The sequence below is a fragment of the Physeter macrocephalus genome, chromosome 20 (genome assembly GCF_002837175.3).
Source record: "Physeter macrocephalus isolate SW-GA chromosome 20, ASM283717v5, whole genome shotgun sequence".
Classification (NCBI taxonomy): domain Eukaryota; kingdom Metazoa; phylum Chordata; class Mammalia; order Artiodactyla; family Physeteridae; genus Physeter; species Physeter macrocephalus.
The window spans coordinates 81,808,022-81,834,943 of record NC_041233.1 but is presented as its reverse complement, the minus strand read 5'-3'; the positions used below and the strand labels follow the sequence as shown (position 1 = coordinate 81,834,943).

Genomic DNA, 26,922 nt, shown 5'->3' with positions numbered 1-26,922 from the left:
CGACAGCTGAGCCACCAAGGAGCTTGGTGAGCTGGAGGAGGGCTGTGGGATACTGCCCGCCACCTGGCCCACAGGTCTGCAAGGGGCCCCACGCTCTTCTGCCCTGGGCTCCTAGGAGGGTTGCGTTTTGCCTGCTCTTCTGACACCCGCTGTGCGGGCTCTCAGAGCTGAGGCTGCAGAAGCAGCCACCACAGTCACCCACTAGCAGTCGCTAGGGTGACCGTACTCTAATATAAATAGTAATAAAATTAATCAGGGCCTGAAACCTGGTAACTTTTTCAGACACCAGCTTACTGGCTTTCTGTGGTGACCAGGTAGGTGGCTTCCACACTTCTGTTCAATTTTTGAGTGTGAACAAAAAGCACAAGAGCAATTTTATCACGTACTCTGAGTCTCCTGGTTGAATCAGTGACCTAGTCCAAATGAACAGATCTAGCCCTTGGATGCATGGCAAGGCTCATTCGTTCTGGAGGTCAAGGGCGTCTTTGGAGAAAGGCAGATTTCATCACCTGCCCCAAACACTCTGTTTCCAGAATCTGGATCCCATCTATAGAATTGTGAGATGACAGATTACAATAAACTTCCAGATCTGACCTCAGTCCCACTCTCTGCACACACACACTGTCTTCATGGCATCACATGATTTGAAATGATCCTGCTTTCCCCTCCTTTACTACTGTCTTCTCCAGAATGTAAGCCCACTGGGCAAGGACTCCACCTGCCCTGCTCACAGCTACATCCCGAGAGCCCAAACCGTGCCTCGCCCATGGCAGACACTCATTCCCTTGTTGGAGCACATTCATTCATTCATGTATCAGACAGCCATTGTTGAAATCTGTACACTATGGACTCCCCTGCAGTACCCAGTGCAACTGCCTTGGTGAAAGGCTCGAGACTTTAGTCCAAAGGCCTGATTTAAGCTCCCTCCAGTGCTTGAACCTACAGGTCCCAGCACAGTTTTACACCCGAACCTCAGTTTCCCTGCTGTAAATTGGATGGAATAGTCCTTACTCACAGCCCTGGAGAATTAAGTGAGAAAGCATATGTCAAAGTGCTGGTAAGGTTCTGTGCAGACGTGCGGCATGGTTCCGACTTGCATACAGAGGGAAGACTGTCCATGAAAATGAAGTGGCTGGTCCAGGACCTCGTGGTCGATGGAGAGCACTGTTTGCTGCGGCTCAGGCGTGATGTTTTTCAGGGATTTTGTTTGTTTGTTTGTTTTGGTATTGAAAGCTATTACAAAGGGGTTGAATTGCATTTTAAAAATTGCTCCACGGTAGAGGTTTCCGTATGAGCTATTTCGGAGAAAAAAGGAAAATTTTTTTCTTCTGGAGTACCATGGTTAATTTACGTTAACAACTTATTCAGGGAAGGATGTATGTGAACTCTTTTGTGATCCAAGTCCAAAAGCTGACAAAAATTTGGAAATTTCTTCTATTTTAATGCTGAAATTTAATTCACAATGAATTTCTCTTCAAGTGTGGAACATTTTCCCCTCGATTTTCACATGACTTGGTAATAAGAGCAGTTGTATGGGCTCATCAAAAATAGAAGAAAGCTGATAGAGTCGAGATATTCAGTGTAAATATTTAGTGCAGGGGGTTGGCGGCTTTTAAATTTGCATCTTGATCTAAATGTATCTGCTGATTTCCCATCTGCTAATATTTTCCCATCTGCTAAATACCTGCCACCAGGGAAGGGGACGCCTTTGTCTTCCCCTGCTTAACCTCCATGTCCCCTTCACCTGAACTTGGAGACAGCACCACTGCGCCCCTCAGAGCGCACCACCCCCGCGCCCCCCCCACCCCCGCTCGGCACCACACACACACACACGGACACACGCTCTGACCACAGGTACCAGCGCTGGCCCAGGAGCCCGTCACAGAGAGCTAGGTTAACCCGGGGATTCGCGGCCCAAAGACCCCTGGGCGTCGTCCCACCTCGTGCAACTTGGGGGAGCCCAGGCAGCAGCCGTCCTGGGATGCAGGCCAGCCCCCGGAGAGGAGGTGTGTGTGCGTGTGTCTGTCAAACACCCACTGCAGATGATGCGGCCCCACCACAGATGAGACGGGAGGCGGGAGGCGGGTGACGGCGGCTGTGGCAGCAGGACGCTGGCAGGGAAGCCAGCCCTGGGCCCTGCCTGGGTCGGTACCACCTCCCACGTGGGCACCGGGGGCCGTGTGGACCATGACAGTCCCACGCCAACCCCACCTCCTCCCTCCCTGAGCAACACGCTCGGTGTGTTAGCAAACTCGCGTCCTCTGTGCCTGTCATTTACACCACAAGGAGCTTCCCCTTTCCATGTTTAACCCTAAGAAGCCTAAAAGCACCGGCTGCTCCCCTCTGGGGGCCCTGAGAATGTGCCGACCCAGAAGGCAGTCCTGGTGTGGCCGCTGGCCCCTCTGGGAAGGCCAGCTCTCCAGCGTCCAGACAACTCCACCGACACACCAGGGACAGAGAAGGAAATGGCCCCGAAGAGCAGGAGTTAATGTTTTGTGCTTCAAGTCAAGTCCATCGTGCCGACCGCGCAGACACGATTGACGGTGGCAAATAACAAATCTCAGTTTGGCTGGGAGCTTGCCTTCGTAGAAAGCCAGAGATGAATAAACCATATGAGGGCACATCAAATATACTGCAAGGACAACATATACAAACAGTACGTTAAGCATCATGGAAGGCAGTAAAGGGCTGGAAACAGGTCCGAGCTAGCAGCTGGGCTCTGGTTCTGGGTCTGTCTGCGCAAACGGACTCTCCCTGGGGCCCCCAGTTCTGGGATAGCTCGTCAGGAACCGGGGAGTCTGACCCGCCTAATTTCTCCCGCCCCTTCCTTGCGAAATTACAAGTTCCCGGGCACACGCTCGGCCCCCGCCGGGCCAGCCTTCCCTCCACGCGCGGAGCAGCGTCAACAAAAAGGCTCCCGTGCCACTCCTGCTCTCCATCAATTACATGCGGGCTCTTCACCGCCAGGAGAAAATACATATCGTGCTCCAGCGAGAGCCATTGTACCAAGGTCAGCAGGAACTCACTGTCCTTTTTGCTTCAGAACAAGGCAATCCTGACATCTGTTAAGATTTGCTGTAGATAATCCAGGCGCTATACGCTCAGAGCAATGGGCCGGCGGAGGGGGGAGGCGGGAGACAGGTAGACGGACGTTGGGGGGTCTCCTGAAGGCTGGACCATTCAGTCCTGGGCTTGCCTGGGAAGGTTCACCGAATGGTCCGCATCATTTAAAGGGAAAGTAGGTACTTGGCAAATATCTACAACACTGTGCTGGAAGGCCCACTGCATACCCCCCGCCCCCCGCCACTGGAGCTGGACGAGTCGGGAAAGGAACCCACCAGAGAGGCACCGAGGGGCTCATGTCCCCGCCTCCCAGCGTGTGGCCTCGAGTCCTAACGGGGTGCCAGGGAGTCACCGACCGGACAGTTCATATCGCGAAGTGAGACGGGCTGGGGGTCAACCTGCCCGTCAAAGGCTCAGGAGGCGGACGGGCCGACTGGGTGCAGCCTGCCCCGCAGAAGCACCTGCCTTTTAAGTCCATGTGAGAGGAAATCAAGGGAAGAGATATGGGGACATATGTATAACTGATTCACTTTGTTATAAAGCAGAAACTGACACACCATTGTAAAGCAATTATACTCCGATAAAGATGTTAAAAAACAAAACAAAAAAAAGCAGATTTGACGACCAGTCAGGGAGAAGCTCTTCTCCGGAGGGGAGATTTTTCATGGAAAAGAAAATTTGGCGACAGGCAGGGGACTATGCTGTGAAGACAAAAGGACTACAAAGGAGGGAGCGAAATTCCGACGGGGCTTCCGTAAGGCAGCGGGGAGACTCGGGAGCCGCACTTGTCCTTCCTCCCCGCCGTGTCAGAGGCATAGGCTGAGCGTGTGCACGTGTGCACGTGTGCCGGCGCACCTTCCCAGCCTCGGCGCGGGGCCTGTCGAGGCGGGGTTCGGGGCCGGGGGGAGTGCTGAGGGACCTGCTCGAGAGCACAGCTTCTGCTTTTCCAGCCGCGGGGGGGGATGGCAACGCTCCCCCGAGTCCTGGGAGCTCTGGCTCCGCTGCTGGCCCAGCAACAAACGCATCTCCACTTGGGACTTTCAACCCTTAGAGACGACATCTCTTCAGCCTGTAACTGTTCCCTTTGGTCGTATCCCGAAAAGTGAGCGTGTGATTTCAATCTGAAATTAAAAGTCGTGTCTGAATAACAGAACTGCATTCGCATTTCCTAATACCCTGGTTTTTACTACTTTGCATTCAACTGTGAAAAGTCTTTTAAAACTCGGAACAGCAGTAAAACTTGAATGAATTTTTGACCCATTATTGCATAGCGGGTGTGCCTTCCAAGTTGGAGAGACTGCCAAGTTCTCCCCACCTAATATTTCCACTTTAATTGTGCCACTTGAGAAATTTACGTGCCTCAAAATATGGCATGAATCTTACGCTTATTGCAGTATCATTAGCAGCAACATTTAAGCAACATCTGTGTGCTATAGAACTAATTGAAGTAGCAGAAGTGGCAGCTGTAAATCCACAGGAAGATGGCAGTTTGTACCCAGCACTGCTGAGTTAGCTACTAACTGTCAGCCTGTTCCCGCAATCTGGTCTTGAGCACCGAGGTACAGGCACACAATGTCCAAAAAAATACAGCGAGTAGGCTAATGATCCTATTAACCACTTTGCTGCACCAATTTGGCCGTTTTTCCAGTTTCCTTGTTGAATTTCATTATAAATTTCTCCATTCTTGTAAAAAGTCCAGTATGAGACGTGTCTGACTTTAAACTACTTACCTGAGCCGAGAAATGCTCGTCTGGCCAGAACTGAGAATTGATTTTTTTGTGATTTAATAATTCTGCTCTCCCCTCACTCCTTTCAATCGCTTAAATTTTTTTTTAATCCCACATGTCTCTGTAAAAAATAACTTTAAAATCCCTAGTAATGTTGGTATTTAAAGCAATGGCATTTTCTTCCCGTGAACATAACATTTTCAGTAATCAATACAAGATGGCAACCATAATTCATTGCTGGTTGGGGTGGACGCAGCTGGCAGAGTGTGCCCGGGTGTAAGAGCGTCTCCCATGACTCACCCGCTTCACACATCACGGCTGACGAGCGGGAGGCCAGCATCCCTTAGTTCAGACCCAAAGGCATCGACTGCTCTCCTTCCCTCAATATTAAGAAAAATGATACCGATTCTTCCACGTAGGGAGCAAGTTAAGTTGGGAGCGAGGGATTACTGACATGCCTCTTTTTGCAGGAGAAATGAGGGCGCTGGAGCCACTGCTTTTTACTCAGAGTATCGCTTCCACAGAGCACAACTGGAAAAAACTATTTCTGACACCGCCTGCAGAACGCAGCCCCAGCTTGCTTTTAACTCCGGTCTCGCTTGTTTCTGTCTTGGCAGTGAGTGGATGCTTCTCCCTCGGCGCCTGGCCCTTAGACAATGATGTAACTGGTATCTTTCGAAGCACTCAGGAGTGCTGGAAATACACAAAAGAAGGCCTCCTTCAATATGTGATGACTGGTGTGTTTGCCAACAGCCCGACTTCATTAGAAGATTGGCACGTCCACCCAGCTGCCATGTGACACGCCGTCAACTGTGGACATTTGTTGTCTTAATGCTCAAGTACTCAGGGACTCAACTGATAAGGGAGAAACTGTTTGGAATCGGCTGGACCCCATGCTTAGGGTGGCACGCCACCTCACGGTATTGGAAATCAATAGCCACGTGGCTGCTCAAAGGTCGGGGGTCTCCAGAATTAACTTCCTGGTGCTAAATTACCATCCCTTGCTTCTTGGTTTGTTTTCTAACAATAATACATTTTTAACGGGGCCTGGTTAAAAACCACTTATGAAACATGAAGTGAAAAAAAACCAGAATCACTGGCTAACAGCTGCCAGTTTCCCTCACCCGCTCAGGGAACATCCGGATGGAAAGGATGCTGAAAGTTCCATCCATCTGCAACTCAGGTGTTTTTATTTATTTATTTTTTAAAATCTATTTCTTTTTTAGCAGTGGTGTTTTCGTCTTAACACAAGAGGATAAAAGCTGGTTTGTAAACTACCCACCTAACTTATCAAAATAACGCAGCTTAATAATAACTTCGTTTTATCCCTGCTCTGGGATGTGGCTTGGGGATGTCACAGCACAACATGTAGACACAGGAATGGGACGTGTTCCTGGTATTTCATTTTAATGGAGAAATAGCCTCCCACGCCTACCCAGGTGGAATCGTGTTTTTGGACGTACCTTCTGAATGAAATCCTGAAGGAGGGCTGTTCCACAGACCCATCCCAACCCCTAGCCCTTTACAGAACGTGAGCTCTCTTCGCCTTTACCCTCGGAAAAGTTACTGAGGCCACAACAATAGATACCTGGGTTACATCTACTGACAGTTAGCAAACTAGGAAATAAAACATAAATTTAAAATTACTCATTGTTTAAAAATAGCAAAACCTCCATTATATATATACTTGCCTAAGTTCACAACTACTTAATTAAAAAATCTCTGTTTTCCAAAGCAAAAAAAAAAAAAATTTAGTAAGAAGGGTGGCACTGTTTTCCGTGTATGCAAATCTCCCAGTGCCTGCATTGAGGAAGCCAGCTGATTCTCCTGTCTTCTTCAGACCACCTGACTCCTTCTCTTGGTTGAGGAATTGGCCTCACATGGACTCGTAGTTGAGAAGGGCGGAGTATTTTAATAGCCTTTTCAGAAAACTGCAGATATTCTCCTCTGATCCTACATCCAAACTGGACAACAGGGAGCTGTTCAAGTTCAGCTGCAGTGCAGGACCTGAAACCCCGCAGCGAACCTCTCACTGAACTCGGTCCCTCCATCCTGCACTGTGCAAGGCTCCCCGACCCACGGCTGGTTCTGTGACACCGTGCATCGGTCGTTTGGAAGTACTGGCTCACTGTGTCATACACATCTTCCAAATATTGACACATTTCTTTACATAATATTACAAAAGTAACATCTGTTTACATCACCACCAATCTCATCAGAAAAATGTAAGTATTCAGAAGCTGTAAAGCTCACAGCGGCTGATGCAAGTTCCCCCAAATTCTAATTTTTGTTCGAAAACAAATTTTTATCATTGGTAACAAACATTGTTGGATGCTCTCCTTGAAGGGACAGGGTCACTTGATTGCTTTTTGAGAAAATGTCCAGCAAACCTAAGTCTGAATAGCCCTCGTTGGCCCAATCGTCTCTCACCGCTAGGACGGTGGCCCGCGGGTTCACTCCTGAGCAGCAGCTCTCCCGCTCCCACCCACCTTTCCACGGGCTCCTCTGAAAATTCGCTCTCCGGCCTGCGGTTAATTGGGCAAGTGAAGCTCTCTGTGCCGAGCTGGTGCACTAAGCCCAGGAGGGTTTGTGCGCGACGCTCCTACCTGGGTGTCTTGCTGTGCTACGGGTCTGAAAGCTCTGGGGGCCAAGCCTTGTCTCCCCAGCCCAAGGCCTACAGGTAGGGGATCTCCAGGACAAAGCCCCGAGAGGCAGGGGGGCCTTGCTCCTCACGTCTGCTCGAGCGTCTGGGCTGCAGGAGGGGACGTGAGCTCCCGGGAGCGGTGGCTCTTCTGGTGGAGCGGGCGCCGCTGGGGGCTCCTCAGACTGCTTCACCGGGCGGCTCGTAAACCAGCCGTGGGGCTCCTCCCGCAGGGCCTCCGCCCACTGCGCGGGCCGCCCGGGGCCGCAAGCCTGGCAGAGGCCGGGCCCCTCCCGCAGGAGCGCGCGTGGGGGACCCTCCCCGCCCGCTGACCGGGAGGACACCGCCCTGCCCCGACTAGTTCACGGGGCTCAATGGGAACCATTTCTGGAGTCACCCACCGCGCCAAGAGCCTCCCAGAAACAGGCACACGGCGTACAGAACGATGGCCTTCCAGGACCTGCTTGCGTTTTTCAAGATGCAGACGTTGGATACAAAGTAGAAGAAAATGTGGGTAGCACCTAAGTCGTGAAATAGGATCACAGGACACCAGCGAGCCCCCAGCCAGCCCACGAGCCGGAGGGGCACGAGCTGAGCCCTCGGGGAGGGGCGAGCCTACCCGCGTGCGGCCCATCATGGTTCCCAGGCTGCCCACCCACCCGCCGCTGCCCCACAGGCGGCAACTCCAATCGCGCGATCACATTCCCGTGTCTTTCCAGAGGCTTGATCGTATATACGTGCACGTGTGTGTATGTATATGATTGTACACGTGCGTGCGTATATTTGTTTGTTTAAAGCGCTATGCATCCCTTGAGGCTCGTGACCTTCTTATAAAACTAGTATCGCGCGTCTGCAGCCTTGTGCCGCGCACGTTGTCTGCTTGCCGTTGCACTGCTAAGTCACGCCTGTCACAGCACGCGGCTGTGTCCACTTTCACTGCCGCGTAGTACTTCGTTCACCCCGTGAACACACGTGCAGGCACACACGCGTTTCCGCCTGGATGCACGCTCACCTTCGGCCCGGCTCTTGCTCTCACACAGCAGGGCCGCGAACGCCCTTCGGCCTGGCTTCTGTGCCCACGTCCACAGACTCCTGTGGAGTGTGCTTGGAGTCGGGGCGGGGGGGATGGGGGCAGGAAACGGCGGTCAGAAGCCGAGCGTGTTAACTCTGCAAGGCGACGCGCAGTGGCTGTCGGGGTCATGGCATGCGGACTCGCAGACTCTGTCCCATTCGCTATTTCACGGACTCTCTCAGTTCCTGGAACATTCACCGAAGTCCGTGCTAAGTCTGCACAGACACGTGTGGCCTACTCCAGACTTGACTCTGGAATGTTAAGCATGGGCACTGATCGCAGCGGGGTCATGCAGATCGTGAGGCGAAGGCCTCGGGCCCAAGCCTGGACTTCATGACTTACAACACGTAACTTCCCTGTCGAGGGGAAGCCGTACATCATCCAGGCCCGAGGATCACAGGCGTCGGCTTGGATGAAGCAAGATAAAGTCTGCCTTTGTCGGCAACACTACCGATCCACCAAAGTACTTTGTGACGATGCCATGAGAAGGTCGTTTCCACAGCACAGGCGTGGGGACCCAGCGACTGCTGGTTTAGTCCATATGCAGCACTGCTGTCACTGTTCAGCCCCAGGAGCTGAGAGGAGGCCCAGCCAGGAGCTGCAGGGCGCCCAGGGGGCGCTCTCGGAATGAACGACCCGCTGGAATGTTCCCAGGATGCTTGGAAAGCTGGCTTTTCACCTCTGCCGGGCCCTGGTCCTTTTCCTCATTCGGGCACAGATTCTTGTTTAAAACAGTTCTTTACAGGAATGTCTTCTGGTCGCTGGTCTGTCTGAAGCAGGTTCCTGCAAAGCTGTGTCTGAGTGCTCGGCCACCGAATGCGTGGCTCGGCCGTCATTTTTCTTGAGGCCGAGTTCATCCTGCTGACGGCAGCCGACCAGCTTCTGTCGGGCGCTGGCCTCACCTGCATCACCCTCGGTGAGTCTGGGTCTCCGGGACCAGCTCTCTGTTATTTTTGGCCCAGGATGTGGCTCTGCTTACTGGCTGCTGTGTTTCTCCAGTTGTGAGGAGAGCTTCCAGGGGAGTTCTTCCGATAATCATCGTCTTGATCTTAAATGTAAATATTGTCACCGTGGTTTAAAGAGAGATTAATGATTTGCTGACAGCGCCATACATCCTTAGAAAGTAGCACACCAAAGAGAACACGCGATCGTCTTTTCTCCGACAACCCCAGTGGAAAACCCACACCCAGGGGTGGACTGGCCAGGTCAAGTGTTGTCCAGGTCTGGGGCTTGGATATCTTTTCTGAGTGACTTGCCCACTGAGAAGGACACGCTGTATTTATCTCCTGAAGAGGACGAGAGGATAAACCGCACGTGCCAGGCGCCTCACAGCTCCGTCTGCGCCCTCGGGAGGAAGCGCAACGTGGCATCACAAGCTCTACTCCCGAGAGGAGAAGCCAAACAGGTCTGCTGCCGACTGGCAGACCACGGCTGGCACCCAAGGCCACCTCGGGGCTGGCCCCTCCCCCCGGCCTCGACCAGGCTGTGGGCGCTAATCCCTTCACGACCTGGAGCCTCGGGACGACCCGGCCCCCTCCCCGTGGCTCCCTGAGGTCCTGGGCCAGCTCACTCCTCCCCGCCCCACGGTAGGCAGCCCGGGGCGCCCTGCGTCCCGTCTGGGGCTAAGGACAGCCCGTCGCGCTTACGCCCCCTGCCCGGACAACCACATCTCCTCGATGAAGTCAGGCCCACAGCTCCGTCAGAGACACAGTGAAAGTGTCAATACCAGGAGGACTGGCCAATTATTCTCCACATCTGAATTCCTTGTATTTTCAAAGTGTTTTACACTAATTAGTTAGTCCCGTTAGCTCTAAGGATTAGTAGCCTCTCTAACAAGACACAGCGACATTATGTAAAACACGGGGACGCCGAGACAAGAAGGCTGGCGTCGCGCGGCTCAGGCCTGCCCTGCCAGGCGGACTGCGTTCTCACGGGTCCCGACCCCGAGGACAGAAGGCCCCCCGCAGGCCCATGCGGTCCTCTCCCGGGCCTGCCCTCCTCCTGGTCTCTCTCCTGCTGGAAAGCCCGTCCTGCCCTGTGACAGCTCCCCACGTCAGAGGTGCCGCGCGACACTCAGTGGGCCAAGGAGCGGTTCAGAGGGGCATGCCGCCCCCGGGCAGGTGGAGGGAGAGCCCCCAGAGGGCGCGGGGCTGCGCAGGCCCGGAGGGGCTCCTGCCCCACGCGGTCGGCGGTGCTGGAGTCCGAGGTGTCCCCTTTCAGCACAGAGCTGATGACTGCCGTGCACTGCTTTCCTGACTGGTGACCACGCCAAACCCACCAAGAACGGACCCCTCGTGCTGGGGGCTGCGGCAGGGTTGTCTGTCCTCCCCCTGCCTGACAAAGGCCACTTTCCTGCTGGTCCCCGGTTTCCTATCGCAGGGGCCAAAGCTACCTGTGCTCAGCCCTGCTCTAAGGCATCTGGCTGCTCCTTCCACTTGAAATGCCCTCTATGTCCTGTCCAGAGCTAACAGTGCCGCTCAAGCGCCACCTCCTCCAGGAAGCCCCTCTTGATTTTCTAGTTCACCCACACCTCCTTCCATGACTCCGTATTCTGAGACACACCTTGAGCCGATCTCGTATCTACACTGGTGCCACACTGCCTGGTTAGGGAGTGTGCACACTGCTCCCATGGCCTCACTGCTCTGCAAGTGGAGAGGGGACGTCTGGTAAACAGACGGTGGGGCTGTCTCCTGAGCGACACCACTCCTGAGACCAGACTGCATTTGCCAGCATTGTCTTCTCACTACATCTGCCAGGGACCCGTCTTCATTGAGTAAAGAGATGCTTTCATAAGTACAAACATAACACATTTCCACTGGAAACATTTAGGATATACAGATGAGCACAAAAAAGGAAATCCAACTACTCACGATTTCCTCAGGCTGAGATAATCATCGTTGTACTCTGCTCCACAGATGGTCTTAAAAAAAAAAAAAAGATGTATTATGTATACATATGCGTGTTTATATGTAAATATATATCTTTAAGACAGAATCATGGATCATATTTTTCTGATTGTATAATACATACATTCTATAAAAGTTTAACAACACTGGAAAGCAACACAAACACACACACACACACACACACACACACACATACACACACACACACACACACACACACACAGCAATTCTCCCCAACTCTTTGCACCAAGATATCTCCAGGAAAATATTCTGATGGATTCTCTTCCACAGTCTTACACTCTTACGCGCAAGTAAAAAAAACTTTCATAGAACAACATGCCTTTATCACTCAGCAGTGAGTCAAGGCCCTCTTTTCGATGTCAATAAACACAGACTCATGTTACCATTTTTAGTAGTAGGATTGCTTGACATTGTACAGATGTATCATGACTTAGTCAACCCATGTCCTTGGGACATTTATGCAGTTTCCTACTTGTTGCCGTCACAAATAATGGTATGACAAGTATCCCTGTAACTGTAGCCTTGTATACGCGTGAAAATCTCTCCCCAGAGTAAGTTCCTAAAAGTGGAATTGTTTGCGGGCACTTCATGTTTTAACATTACCTAACTGCCCTACAAGAAAATGCCCTGCTCCTCCATCCTTGAGTGTGGGGGAGGGGAGAGGGAGAGAGGGAGAGGGAGAGGGAGAGGGAGAGGGAGAGGGAGAGGGGGAGAGAGAGAGAGAGAGAGAGAGAGAGAGAGAGAATTAAGTCAGCAAGCCTGGGTTGCCCACACCTTGCACATTCCCAAGAAGGGCCTGTGTTTCTGATAAAGGTTCTCTAGGTTGGCTCCTGGGAATTGAGCTCTTGGAATGTTCTGGGGAGAGAGAGAGAGAGAGAGAGAGAGAGAGGGAGGGAGAGAGAGAGAGAGAGAGAGAGAGAGAGACCGTCCTTTGCACAACGCTGTAGGCAGAGAATTACACATTTTTTATTTTTTAAACCCAGCTTATAATAAAGTGCTGTCTCACACTTAAACCTGCAGTTCTGGGACCACCAGCCAGGCGGACATCTCTTCATGGGATGGCTGATGTCATCTGTACCCTCCTCTACTCCAGACCTGCCATTTGGGTCCATGGATCCACTTGGTCTGTTCTGCATCAGCCCTGCATAGCCCTGTTTGTGGTGGATTCAGGACACCACGCTGGCATCACTGGTACTACAAACGTACCTGGCGGCTCCTGAGCAGAGACACGTCCCACTGGCTGAGCTGAGCTTGGCACGTTGTCACTGACCCGCAGAGCCAGCCCGGCCAGCGGGGAGCGTGGGCTTTGGGAGTCATTTTTGTTGCTGCTTACGGTTCATAAGCAGCGCTGTGGCCACCGTCAGTCTTGCCAGACATTCTGAGTGTCACCCGCACAGGGCAGCCTCTCAAGGGTCACTGCTTGGACCTGCAACACCCTGACACGGGTCTGTTGTGACTCTGCACACCCATCCTGGTGTTCGCAACAACCCACAACCTCCGTTGTCAACAAGCCAGAAAAGAGGCAACACCAAGCCTTTCTCACTTCAGGGATGGCCTTGGCGACCCATGTCAGAGCTGCCCCTGGGTTTCACTCTAAATGACAGTCAAGGGGCAAGTGAAGGAACAAGGGTGAGACTCTGATTCATCAGACGCTCAGGAAGCCCACGCAGGGTGGACGAGTGTCCACAGGCGAGGCAGACAAGGGTGCTGAGATCACACACATCTCCAGGGCTCCTGCAGCTAGCCTGCGGGGGGTTCCACCACTGCCGCCCGCCGAGCACGCAGGACGCTCCCAGCAGCGGGCTAAGGGCTTCCCGGGATAACTCACTGCAACCTGACAGCGTGACAACGTGCCACACATCCCTCTACACGGGTAAGGAAGCCGTGTCAGTGTCCTGGGGCCTCCGCACCAAAGTACCAGTGACCGGGGGCTTAAAGCAACGGAAACTGGTTGCTCCGGAGGCCAGGAGTCCAAGATCCAGGGGTCGGCAGGGCCGCACTTCCTCAGAGGCTCTAGGGGGAGATCCCTTCTGGACCCTTCCAGCTCCTGGCGGCTCCTGGCAACCTTGGCTTGTGGCCCCATCATTCCAGTCTCCACCTCCCTCTTCACTTGGCCTCCCTCCCCCGTGGGTTTCCTCCCCCTCGGCCTCTGAGACGGATGCAGCCATTGGATTTAGGGCCACACAGATAATCCGGGATGATCTCACCTTAAGATTCTTCACAGAGCCACGTTTGCAGAGATCTTTTTTTCCAAATGAGGCCAGATGCGCAGGTCCCGGAGGTCTGCACGTGGACATCTCTCTTTGGGGCCCCCATTCAATCCGCTATAGAAACCAAGCTGTGGAGAGGTCACGCGGCTCACGCAGGACAATGCAGCCACTAAAGTGGACAAACTGGGATCCGATCCCAGCTCCTCACCTGCGAGCATTACTGCCGCCTGCCTTCCCCACAGCAGCACAGAGGGGCCAGCCTGAGGGGCACTGAGGAGAGAACGCTCCAGCCTGGCACCGTTCTCCCAGCATGGAGGCCCAGAGGCCGCAGCAGCCTGAGAGTTCAGAACCAGCACGGCAGACACCGGCTGAGAGTCCGCAGACACCTGTGTCAGGAGTGGAGTCTCCGAGAAACCCTTGGGGGGCAGGGGGGACGACAGAGGGGAGGGGGGCGAGGATGGGGAGGGGGGACGAGAAGAGGAGGCCGTCACCAGCGATCAACAGGCCTGTAGCACCCTGGCAGGCTCAGGCCTAACACGCGACGAACTTCCAAGCTTTCCTTGTGAAAATATGTTCATCTACATCTGAGACCAGTTGGCCTGAAACTAAAGAATACCTGTCACATTGCTTCCTGGCACTGAAGTCAGACGTTTGCATGGAAGAGTACCGACAGCTACATGCCGCTTGGTGTTGTAGTATTTAGACATGTCGTTCTGCATCTCAAAGAAAAGGCAGTTTTTAAATAAATGTGGGTTCTCAGCTTGGCACGAGGCCCTCGGCCTGGAGACGGTGTGGGAGCCCCTCCGGCAGGTGAGCAGGGCTGGGCTCTAAGCTCAGACTGGACGCCAGAACCGCTGTGTGACCTGCTGTCCTCAGGCTTTTGGGTGAAGTCACGTGGAGGCCAGAGGTGTGTGTTTGGGACACAGCTGGAGGACACAACCGGCCCGGGAGTAAGCGATGGCACACACACTCCCAGGGCTCCCTGGGGGGTGGCAGGGGGCTGTGCTTCTCCCGGATCACAGGCAGGAAAGAAGTGCGCCTCCCACGGCCCGGCTGGGGGTCCGGCAGCACAGGGAGAGCGCCAGTCCCCGTCGCTGTGGAGGCAGGTGGGCGAGGACCGTGCTGCAACTCTCCTCCCTTCCTGGGGAGAGAGGAAGGGCAGGGCTTCAGGGCTGTCAGACACACACAGCACCTGGCTTTTCTCAGGGACCCAGAGATTTAAAATCGCTTCGTACTGCTTTTGTCGCAAGTTACGTAGAGTTTATCCCAACAAAAGGACACGTTTTGGAACTGAACGCTCCCTCGTGCCCAAGCTGCTGTCTCCTGGCCGGCCGCTGCACTGCTGGCCTCGCAGCAGCTCCTCTTCCCTGTCCGGGGGCCGCGGGGCTGGCGTGTGGTCATTCTGGGTGGCAGACAGGCAGCGAGGGGCCCTCGGCCACCGCTCAGAAGAGCAGCAGATTAAAGGTTCCCGTCAGAGGCTGCAGACGGGGGCAGCACCCCCTGCCACGTTGCAGAGCCGCCCTGTCGCAGAAGGAAATGGGGTCAAGCGCCTCCCAACTGCATCAAGCCCGCCCTTCCTCGATGGAACTGTGGCCGCCCTGCCCCCGCGTCCTGGCCGCTACCACTTCCTCCGAGGCTCTGTTGGCTTCTGGGCCTTCAAACACCTGCTGCGCCGGCCCCCTTGGCCATCAGGCCAGGCCGGGTCACGTTCCCCTCCTCCTGGGCCTCCCCTGAGCTCGGGGGGATGGGCCACGTGTCTGCACTCCCTGCTCACGGGAGCCGGGAGGACAAGCCCAAGTTCAGCGGCATCTGAGGCTCAGCTTTCTGCTCCTCCACCCTGGGGCAAGACCCACCCCCCACAGGCCCCGCAGGGGCACGGGGGTGGCTGAGGCTGCCCCTAGGCAGCAGAATGTCCCCAGAGCCCCGGGGCCAGACCTGCCCGCTGGGCCTGCAGCTCGCCGCGCACCTGCTCCTGTGCTTCCTGCCAGAAGTCTCACACGTGCATCCGCTTTGCCCTGTTGTCACGGCGATCAGAACACGCAAAAGCAATACTTTTTGCACAATATCACATGTTGCTTCATGTTTGGACACTGATATCTCCTCCAGCTGGGGTTTTCTTAATTTAAGTCAACAAGCCAGTCTGGAAGCACACATACTGCCTGTGTTTGGGAACCAAACAAGAGTGACATGTGACGGGAAGACTTAAGAAAGACCCTGGTGTGTGTGTGCGTGCGGTGCTGTGTGTGCCGGGGGGACGGCCCAACCTGAGAAACAAGGAAAGAAAAGAGGTGAAGCTCCCAGCCTCTCTCTGCTCCATCCCTGGCTACCCACCCGCCACCCCCTCGCCCCGGGACTGGAATCGAGACACAGGCGCGCACGCGCACGCGCACACACACCGGCAGAGCCGCCTGGAGAGCTCCCCGGAGCCAGCGCGGAGCCTGCGGCAGCAGATCCTGCCCCATCCTTCAGCATCCCACCGCGCTGGAGTCCCTGGTGACCACTGGGAGAGTCCGTCCCGTATCCTGTGGCCACTTGAGAGTCCGAGAACCAGTCACCACCCCCCACCCTGTCCCAGGGTGGCAGCTCCAAGCAAGCTGCTAGGTGGGAAGGTCTCTGCGGGCGCCAGCAGCACTGACGCCATGTTTTCGGGATCAATCTTAACTGCTGTCCACGTGGAATATTTTTCTTGTGGCTTTTTTCAGTGAAAAAAACATGAATGGGAAACGTTAAGGGCTTGTTAACGACGCCCTTTCATCCATCAAGGCGCCGTCCTCGCGTCCTCGTCCACTCGCACCCGCCCAGCACCGATCCTACCGGAGTCGACCTGGGTGACGGAGGCCAGACGCCATCCATCTGTCCACATCTGGAGCCACAGCGTCCGAGGACCCTGGACGGCTGCCCTCAGTCACTTAGAGACTTGGGTCCTGCAGTTTCTCCAGGCTCCGGGCCTGGCTTTCAACTGCCACCCTGTTTCCTTCAGACAGACAGACAGGGGCTGCTGGGCAGAGTTCCATTTAAATCTCAGGGTCTTTCAAACTGATAACAGGTAAAATTGATGTGAACTTCAGCTCCCTAAACAAACTTCAATCAAATGCCAGTGAAGAAGAAAGAAAAACCCTGTTGGGGCCGGGAGAGGCCAAACACAGTTCAATCCTCACCGAGGGCGTCCACGGGCCCGTCCCCAGGAACCCCCGCCAGGACGGCAGCGAGAAAACCCACCAGCAGACAAGGCACCTGGAGGCCCAAGCGCGTCCCAGCTCGGAGGCCACAGGAAAAGGCTTAGCTTCCCGACCGGTCTTCTGGGAAACTCTTTTGAGTAAAAAAAAAAAAAAAAAAAAAAAAAACCAGACTCTGGATCCTTCCGTGTGCCCCACGGTAAGGTAACTTGTTTATCATTGCCGCTGGAAATCAAAACAGCTCTAAGGTCCTGGGCAGCTCTGGTGTGCAGTGGACAGTCCGCACCGACTCGGCAACCGCTGAGGACGCAGAGGACACGGCCAGCGGGGCCTGCGCGCCCCGCCTGGGCTGCGCCAGGACCAACACTCCCAGCGGGGCTCCCCGCCCCCTGGGCTCCTCTGAGCAGCACCTAAACCCACGGGCTCCACCGATCACCCCACCGCTTCCCAGAGCTCTCAGGCCACCCGCCTGCCCGGTTTTCTCCTACGCTGACGCTTCAAAGGAAGTTCGGTCTGGGGTGACACTGCTGTTCCCAACAGGTTAAGGAACAATGATTCGCTCCCTGGACACGCCTGGCTGCTCAAAGCAGAGGTTCTGGCTGAGGAAGAGAATGCGGGGTGGAAAGGCGAGGCCCTGGGCGGGAACGGGCACCCGAAGAGACTCGAGCCGGAGACGACAGTGCTGCTAGGCAGTGACCACGCCGCACCGGCCTGCTGCTGTCTGTGTCCGCTGCGTGAGCGGACTCGAGTTAAAAACCCCGACTGATTACCTCCACGGTGGGCCCGCCCCCTTCCCCAGAGGCCTGGCTGCCGGGGCCGCTTCTGACTCCTCACCGCACCCCTCCCCGGCCCCCTCGGCAGCTCCAGCTCCTCTTCTTCGGGCGCCAGGGAGTCAGACTCTGCCGTCGCGTTACCCCTCTCTGCAGCCTCGGACGCGGCGAGCGAGAGTGGGTCTACGTGACCCTCCTGCCCCTCGTGGGAGAAGGACCAGGAGAACACGATGACCCTTCGCAGCCCAGCCTCCCGCGTGGTCAACGGCAGCTATTTCATTACACGTCTGCTTCTGCAAAAACAAATATTATTTCTGACTCTTTCACGACCCAGGTGTCCGGGAACTGCGAACACAGCACGCGCTGGCCGAGCGGCTGCCCCGCAGGTCTGGGGCTGGCGGGTCGAGGCCCGGCACTGGATGGAGGGAGACCCGCCCGTGAGGGGACCTGGGGCCGCGGCCAAAGGACTCAGACTTCTTGCTTCAACATCTCTCTTCACGGGGAAAATATTTTCGTGTTTCTGCGCCTTTCCCGTCCTCTGCATTTTCACAAACCTGCTGCCCCTCCAGCGGCTGCGGCTCCAGGCGGCCTCTCGGAGCCCGTTGCCCCTGGAGCGGTTCGTGGCCCGCACTCGGGGGGACGGCTCTGTCAGCGGGAGCCCGGGGCGGCTCTCAAGCGTGTTCTGATGGCTGAGGAGGCCCCGGGAAGCAGGAAACAGAGCAGGGTTTGTGTGGCACCAAGGGCGCGGCCCATACCGTCGGCGCCAGGCCACGGAGCTGCAGGGTCCCCTCGGGCAGCTTCGCCAGCGGGCCGGGCCCTCGCAGGCTGCAGAGCCCGGGACCCTCGCTCGGAGGCCGCCTGAGGATCTGGAGATCACAGCGGGAGGCCCCTGTCCCCCTAAGGGACGCCCACTCTCCTGGCCCAGGCCCAGCCGGTGTGCAGAGGGTATGGGGCCCGCGATGCGTCCTCAGGGCTGACCGCACCGCAGAGGGGCCTGCCCGCCTCCTGGCAGCCCCGACGGCACGTGCTCCGGGGACCGCCGCAGGGCCTCTGGATCGGAGTCCTACCCTACCCCACTTTCAAACCCGTGGCTGAGAGGAAGCAGGGCCGGGGCTCCCCAGCACCGCCCAGCGCCCCACGGTGGCGCCCTCTATTGGAAGCGCACAGACAGCCCTGCACCCAGGCCCCCGGGCCGGGCACCGCAGGCCGGGCATCGCAGCCTGCGCTTCTGTTCAGGGCAGAGGAGGGGCCCTGGGACCGTCAGTCACTGGAGCAAAGCATTTTCCTTACAGAATTCGGGACGCAACCAACCACCTTCACAGCCCCCAAATGCGAAGGACACCCCAGGTCCCCCACTCGTCCTCCCAACACGTCCAGACAGAGAAACGGGCCCTCTGTTCGCACGCGGGGACACTCACAATTCTCACAGCTCGCCGAGCCGAGGGCGCCTGTGAGAATGGGTGGTCGCAGCGTGGAGACTCAGGGTTCCGTCCGAAGGTCAGGCATCTGTGCAGCTCCCTGCAGGAGCACGGCTCAGCCGTAAAGAAGTCCTGAGAAGGACCAAAATCAGAAGAAAACGGGGAGACGGTCATATTTTATTTTTGAAGGAAAAAATCCAGAATTAATTCGGCTGACCTAAGAAAGGGATGCAATAAATTGTAAACTGGTGAGAAAAGCCTAGTTTGTCTGTGTTAGGTACCTGCCCTTTTGTTGATAGTAAGGTACCATGAGACACACAGTACACCCAAACTGTACACGTGCAGGGCTGTATTTTTACCCAGGTTTCTGGTGACAAACACAAAGCGCTCAAGCTTCCCTGCTGTTGTTTACACTGTCGCAGGCACCCCTGACAAAGACACAACCTTCTATCGCACAGTTGGGCATGGTTTATTTTCTCCATACGTCATAGTATTTATCCACACGCAGAGCTACAAGTTTCCCTTACGCTTTTTGGATAAGTTAATTATAACGCTAAAACGACGACACGATGTTGAAGTATCAGACCATGTGCCCGGCAGATGCTGGAGGCACTCCTCACTGCCGTCGGTGACAAGAGCTGACCCCACTTCGTGTGTGACCCTGGACTTCCAGGCTCGACGTCAGGTGTCAGGAAGGAGAGGTCGGCACCCCTCATCACCTTCTGTCCAAAGAAAGGCTGGGATAGACTCCATTCCTGAGAAAGGTGCCATTTCAACCACGCCCACGCACAAAGAGCTGTTTGTTTTCCCAAATCTTTCTGGCAAGTGGTTATTTTCTTTCCACTGACATGACCCCCAATGGATGCATCCTGCATTCGCTTTCTGGCAGTTGGAAAAATAAAGCTGGAGAATCTCCGTAAGCGCCTGTTTCCAGGGCCCGTCCCCTCTCCTCCAGCAGCGTCATCCCGGCAGCTTCAACAGCCAAGAGGAAAGGGCAGGCGGGGAGCGCGCAGGGGGAGGACATGGCTGCAGCCTGGGACGGGCCTGCATGGGGGTCCAGGGCCCTGGGGGCCTTGGCTGGCTCCGGGCGCAGGCGTGGTGCCCGAGGCAGCCAGCGGTTCCCGGCGGGCGCCGGATGCCCCTTCCTTCCAGGGCAGTCGCCCTCATGTTTGCCAGCCCCCCACTGTCTCACCCCTGACTTAACAGTATTAGAAATGGAACAGTGACAGTGTGAGAGAAGCGAACAAGTTAGACGCACGGTGGCCAGTCTCTGAACTCACTTTGTCGTAAAATGTAGAAAAGAAGGAGCAGACACGCGGCACCCCTACGGCTCCAGCCCCTTTAATGGGGCAGTGCCGCCGCCCGCCGTGCTCCCAGCGAGCTGTTACTACAAACACTCAATCCTGGCCAGCAGGCTGGGAGCTGGTGGAGCCACCCAGGGCTCCGTGCCAGGTTCTGGCTGGACAGGAGCCCCCTCCACGTGCCGGTTTCCCCGCCGGGCCGCCTTCGTGGGCCAGAAGCCACTCCTTCACGGCCACGCCTCCAGAGTAGCCGCCCAGGGCTCCGCTGCTGCAGACCACTCTATGGCACGGGATGAGGATGGGCATCTGGAAAACAGCGAGGCAGCCACCGTCAGTCTGGGCTCCGGGCCAGCGTGGTCTTTCGGGATCCAGGGCAAGGCCCCTGACCACGACGGACCCAGGGTCCAACTCGCAGGGCTTGGCCACATGCAGGCTCTGTCTCAGCACTGCTCACCCCTTGGCCTCTGAGGGTCCTGTGTGGGCTGGGAAGGGGCCCAAGGCCCGAGGCGAATGTGGGGCATCTTCTAGAGAACCCCTTTATGCTACGACTGGGGAGGAGAAAGCTTAATTTCACTTGATAAGGGATTTAAAACGGCTACAGAATTTAAAATGACATTTCCAAGTTTAGGGACCACGTGAAATTCTCCAGCACTTCCAAGATGTAAGAGGAAACTTCGGGGAATGCGGTACTCACACAGGCCACTTCAACCCAGAGGCTGGAACTTGTGGCTGTCCCCATGCAGTCCATGCCTGTTTCCGTAAATAAGGTTTTATGGGAACACAGCCGCGCCCACTTGGTACTCCTTACCTGTGGCTGCTTTTGCAAAGCCTAAAACATTGATTGAACAGCCCTTTATAGCAAAGGTTTGCCTACCCCGGCTTTACACTACACCCGTGCACTGGGGCGGGGGGACCTGCTTTCCTCCTTAGTCTCTGGACACGGCAAGTCTGAGAAGCTCCAGTTCCATCTGTTACCACCTGAAAAGCTGCCACCACCACTGCTGCCACCAGCACTGCTGCCACCAGCACCCCGCCTGCTGGGATGGGGCAGCCAGCTCTGACACTGATCCCAGCAAGGCCCTTGGCCCGTGCTCACCCTCATTCCTCCCACAGGGCTCCCCACCAGCCCCCCAAAAGAAGCCCTCATGGGAAGACAAAGCTGCTCCTAGCCTTTCACACCTGGAGACAAGCGGAGTAGTCAGGTGCCTGCCTTAAATCAACAGAGTGATTCCACTAAAAGCAACGCCACTTTACAGTGCAAACAAGTCCAAACACAACCCACAGAGAACCGCCGACTATGAGAAGGGCCCCACTGCTGGGACCCAGGGCAGTGACAGCCGCCCAGGGGCCGAGTGTCCCTGAGATGCACCAGGAAACACGGGCCCAGGCTGGGCTCTGTGCACCCGGTGAAGCTCACCCGCGGCCCAAAATACAGCCGCACCTGTCCCAGGGGAGGGGCAAGGCTGGCCCAGCCTTGGAGAGTGAGGGCTTGGTTCCCGGGAGGCCGGACAGGCGGACAGGCAGGCAGGCAGGCAGGCAGGCAGGCGTGTGGACCGGGCGCTGATGCCCCAGCACCCAGCACCTTCTTTTCCTGGCCCAGAGCTGGCACCACGCAGACCTGCAGGAGTCTGATGCCGCACGTACCAGACCGGACTGGACCCCAGGGCCCGCAGTCGCCGGATGGGAGTGAGGGGCTCTCTCGTGAGGGCCGCTCGCCACTCCTGCAGCCATTCACAGGCCTAGTCCCCCGCAACCCCGTGCTTGCTCCGCCAACCCCACCAGGGAGGGGACCCCCTGTCCTCTCCGGCGGGGCCTCCTCAGCAGGAGTCCCAAGCATGCCCACGGGAGCCCTGCTTGGGGTCTGTTTCTGGAACGGCAGCGCCGCTGTCCGCACGGAGCTCTGACAGCCACGGGTGGAGGGGCTGCAGTGGCCACTGCCCTTGCTTTCGGTTTCCGCATGGAGGACCTCACTGGAGGGATGCTCCTGGCCTGGTCTCCCCACCCCAGACCCCCTGAGGGGAGGATGACTCACTGAGCAGCCACCCTCGGAAGACGGGACGAGAATGCTCAGCTCAGCACCTTGTGGAGTCCTGCAGGGGGACTGCCTGCCCCACGGCACGGGCTGTCTTGTTCTCTTCCAAGACACGGTCAGCGCCCGCCCCTGCAGGGACCAGTGACGGGACAGGGGGCTCTAATTCTGGCGGGACTTCCTGCAAAGCCTGCCATGGCTATGGCTGTGGCCATGCCACCTCTCCAGTCAAGCTTTTATCCTAACAAAGCTAACATCCTTTACTCACGTCTCAGACGGCTCAGAAGATGGGAGGAAAAATTACGGCGCCTGGAAACCACAGTGGATGGGAGATGTCCTCCTGGGCAGCCAGTGGACACAGCTTCGGGCACACCCAGCGCCAGGGACGGCCACATGCCGGGGCCACCAAGCACAAGGGGGCGTGTCCCGTGTTCCCACTGCACGTGGCTCTGGGAGACCAACGGTTGTTCCACCTAAGGATCCGGACAAGCAGTTCCTCAGAACCTGAGAAGAGCTGCTCTCTGGAGGGACTCCCCCAGGCCTCGGCAGACTTCAGACTTCTGCTAAGGGAAGAGTCTGCTCCGGAGCCCCTGGGGAAGAAAGGCTTCATCCTAGGTAGCTCCATCCTGGCGGGAGGAAGGGGCACCGGAGGGCGGCCACTGCAGGCCCAGGGCATGCTGGGGTGAGAGCTCTCATCACTGCGGGAACGTCATGGCGGCCGCTCCACAAAGAAGGTCATAGCAGCGGGCACAGGTACGGGAACCGGGGCCCACTCGGGACGTGGCGCCGGGGTGGGGAGCCGGGCGCAGACCCTGAGAGACCCCACCCGTGGGGGAACCCCTCTCATGGTATCTGGGCACCCCCTGCTCCCCCGGGCGGCCGTTCCTGCCTCTGCCCTCACCAGAGGCCCTGCACTGCGGGAGGAGCAGGCACAGACACACACACGCCTGCCGGGAAGTGCCCCTCTGCGGGGCTGCACCTGTCCCGGGAGGATGGCTGCATCCCCAGTCCCTGTCCTAGACGCGTTGCTCAGTAGTGATGCTCGGGGGAGAGCAGGCCTGACGTGCACATCGTGACATCGTATCCTCCAACGAGCCCAGGCCAGGCTCTCTCCACTTCGGGACACGTTAAGCCTCTGGCCCAAGTTGACAAGCTGCTTAGAGGCCGAGAGGGGATTCCAGCCCCACACTCTGTACGCGGCCCCCAGGGGACCGCCGAGGCGGGGCCTGGGGGCGCTGGCGCATTGGGAGGTGGGAATCTGACTTCCCGCACATCACAGACTAGTCCCGCCTTGGACCAGAAGTTAGAGTTGCCATGGTAACTCGCGTCGTCTGTGGGGTTCTGACCCCCGCACGGGGAGGGTGAGCTCGGACTTGCTCTCCAGTGCGGTTTAACTGAGCGAGAAGCAGACACGCTGCCGGGTCCTGCCCGCAGCACCCAGCTCCCGTCTGCCTGGAGGGAGTAGAGGGAAACTCCAAGAACAGATTGTTTGCTCTGATTGAGGGATTTTATCAAATACAATAGTACATTAATAATTGCTGGGAGGACATGATTAGGTGATATACAATTCAAGTTTTTGACTGAAAAAGAGGTAGACATTTAATTCAATTTAGTCTTGCAAACATTTAGGCACCAATTCAATTTTCCTACCGAACAGCAGATTTCACAAGTGAGCTTTGATTTTCTTCCCTCTCGCCCAACAAGCTATGAAATTGTAAAAGTGTGTAACGTGAACCTTTCTCTCTTTCTATGCACGACGCAGATAACAGGACTGCTGGCCTGGAATAGCGATTATGAAGACGGCTATGGCCAGTCTCCACCTCTGATGGAGAACTGGCGTCTTACCAAACTTGCACTATCTTCCCCTCCAGAAATGGGAACACTGCTTCCGCTCGCGCTGACTTTGGTGGCAAGTTCCAGACTATCAAGATGGCGAAACCCGCTAAAACTCACCGGGGCCCTCAGGACATTTCAAAGGATCCGCACCCTCTATGCCCTCTCCTTTAAAGCCCGTGCTACACGAAATGCAATTTCTATCAACAACCACGAAGCTCATAATATCACAGCTGCATTGAAATCTTCATGCTGTGAAACCTAATTCACCCAATACGTGAATCCATCACTTACACAGACCCTTTCTCAAATGCTATAAAACTTCCAAACCCATAGATTTGTCTCCAACAAAAATAACACGAAGGGGCCTTTCGATCGATAATGGAATCCCTCTGATTCCGGTGCTGGCTGAATATTTTCTCCAGCTTCGCCTTTGTTCTTGTGGGTAGCAGCCCACAAGGGAAAGAGCTTGTTTTCACTTGCGGCCTCATCAATACCTAAATCCTGGTGAACAAGTGACACCGAGAAGCTGTAATCAATAGCTCCCTGTGCGTTTTTTTCTTCTGGTCAAATGGTTCAGCCCCACTGACAGCCCTGACACTTAGAACATGATGCTAAATCTTTATCAACAGCCATCTGGGTGACTGGCAGGACAAGACTCAGGGGGTCATTAACGCTCATGGCAATCTGTGAATAAACTAACTCCTCAGGAATGCGTTTGTTTAGAAGAAGGTGGAGAAACTCTCTGTGCAAGTATTGATTGCCTTTGAACTGCATTTAGCAAATTCTGTCTGAGGATGAGTGGAAGGGCGCTTTACTGGGAAGGGCTTGAGGCCTCTTCAACCTGCCCCGCCAGAAGACGGGCCGTCCCCCAGGCCAGGCCTGGGAGAGGGTCTTCTGGAAGGCTGCGAAACCGTTTCACCTGGGCTGTTAATTCCTTCACGGAAAACCACGGAAAAGCCAAGGGCTTGGAATGGGACGAAACCACCCCCCGCCCCCCGCAACCGCAGAAACCGCCCCTCCGCCTGGCGCGGGGAGAGCAGGCCAGGCCAAGAGCAGGTGCGGTCACGGCAGCCAGCATGTGTCCCTCTACCACAAGCCGCCTAAGGCATCGGCGCACAGTGGGCTCACGGTGGTCTGCGACACGCCACACCCGCCTGCCGCCCTCCTCCTGAGACGCACAACTGCTCTTCCCAGACCGAACACAAGGTGTCTTCAGCGGGTAAGCCTCCACGATGTGCTATCCGTGCTGGAGCCCACGTGTGCGGCGCTGCGGCCGGGCCCCTGCCGTCAGCGCCGAGAAGGGGGACACGCCAGCCGGTCCCTGACCAGGCCCCTCCCCCCTCAGGTCCCTGGGTCACCACTGAGATCCCTCGGCCTGCTCTGAGGAGGTTCTTTTTTACCCACATTGGGGGACCCCTCTGAGGACGGCTGATTCCCGCCGAGCTGCCCGTGCTGCACCGCGCGGCAGGCGTCTCCTTGCAGGGGCACCTCCAGCGCCTCTGAGCCACACCTGGAGGCCTCTGTCGGGTCCTCTGCAGCCTCTCATCAAGTTGAGGTCCCTGCATGAGTCACAGGCAGCGCCCAACTACAGAGGGACGCCCAGGGAAAGGCCACAGAGGGCTCACCCCCTCCTGTCACCCTTGGCGCGGGAGGGAGCCGGGAAGAGGGGACGCGGTGCGGGCAGAACTCCCCCGCCCGAGTGCGCCGTCACGGCCACCCTCGGCGTGGGCACGCGATGCGGATGCCGAGACTAGGACTTCATGGGCGGCAGAGGGTTAGGCCCTGTGAGATCCTGTTTTATAAATTTCAGTGGCTGAGGCCATACTTGCGCAGTGACAGTCACAGAGATTAATAGCAAGAGGAGAGAGTCCCGCTGGTTGCAGGACGATAAATGTTTCTGAACATCGCCACAAGCGCCATCAGCGGACAGCCAAGGCCTCGCCACTGCAGAGAGGGAGAAACTGCGGGCATCACAGGGGGCAGGTGAGGGGCTGCTCATCTGTGCGTGCCAGTTAGCAGAGCTGTTTCATGGCGAAGATGGGAGCCGCGCCTGCTGACGGGGCAGGCGGTGCCAGGACGCGAGGCCAACCTCAGGCGGGGAGGCGGGGAGGCAGGGAGGGAGGACCACGTCTCCGCACGGGGCGTGAACAGGAGCGTGGCCTGAAACAGGGATGGAGACGGGGAACAGAAGGAGAACTTCTACACGGCACGGTGACGCCGTGAAGCAGAAAGAGGGCGCAAAGAAGTTAGTCCCAGAGTTCTTCCTCGAGGCCCTGAGTGGACACCGCAGCGCGCTCTGGATGGTCTCTCTAACCAGAGCAAAGTCAAACTGCCCCAAACTGAGTGGACCTGGGAGAAGACGGTGGCCTTCCAGAGGGAAGGTGTGACGTAAGCTTCCCTGGGAGGCGTAACTACACCTAGAAACTTGATTCACCGTCATCCCACGCTCAGCGCGGAAACGCGGCCCGTAGCGCACAGAGGAGGCGCACGCGAACGACGTAGCTGGGCCGCTGCAACCACGGCAAAACAGGTGCAAAACGACATGCTGACCATATCCACCGGCCTCCATCGTGGAGACTAGGGACAAGGGAAGTGGGGGGCTGTGTCATCGTATCACATACTGTTCCTGACCATCTGAGATATTTTAATATGGAAGAAAACTCTTCTCCGGATCAGATGTACTTTAAAACAGTACCACCCAAGGCTTCCCTGGTGGCGCAGTGGTGGAGAGTCCGCCTGCCGATGCAGGGGA

The 26,922-nt window shown here is 56.3% G+C and overlaps 1 protein-coding gene across 7 annotated transcripts in view; it reads right to left on the bottom strand.

Annotated features, from left to right (window-relative positions):
* MGMT (O-6-methylguanine-DNA methyltransferase) overlaps positions 1-26,922 on the bottom strand; it is a 351,374-nt gene that overhangs the window by 41,861 nt on the left and 282,591 nt on the right. For 4 of the 7 annotated variants that reach the window (XR_003677651.2, XR_003677652.2, XR_008616232.1 and 1 more), the window contains one exon: positions 11,374-11,423. Coding sequence is in view for 1 of the 7 variants with exons in the window: in XM_055081271.1 (XP_054937246.1) it covers positions 20,402-20,611 (210 nt within the window). In the remaining 6 variants the exon portion in view is untranslated. Of the gene's footprint in view, positions 1-11,373; positions 11,424-12,436; positions 12,613-13,637; positions 13,755-13,848; positions 13,945-19,467; positions 20,612-26,922 lie in introns of those variants that run through there. The other 3 variants (XR_003677656.2, XR_008616233.1, XM_055081271.1) reach the window with 3 other exon arrangements.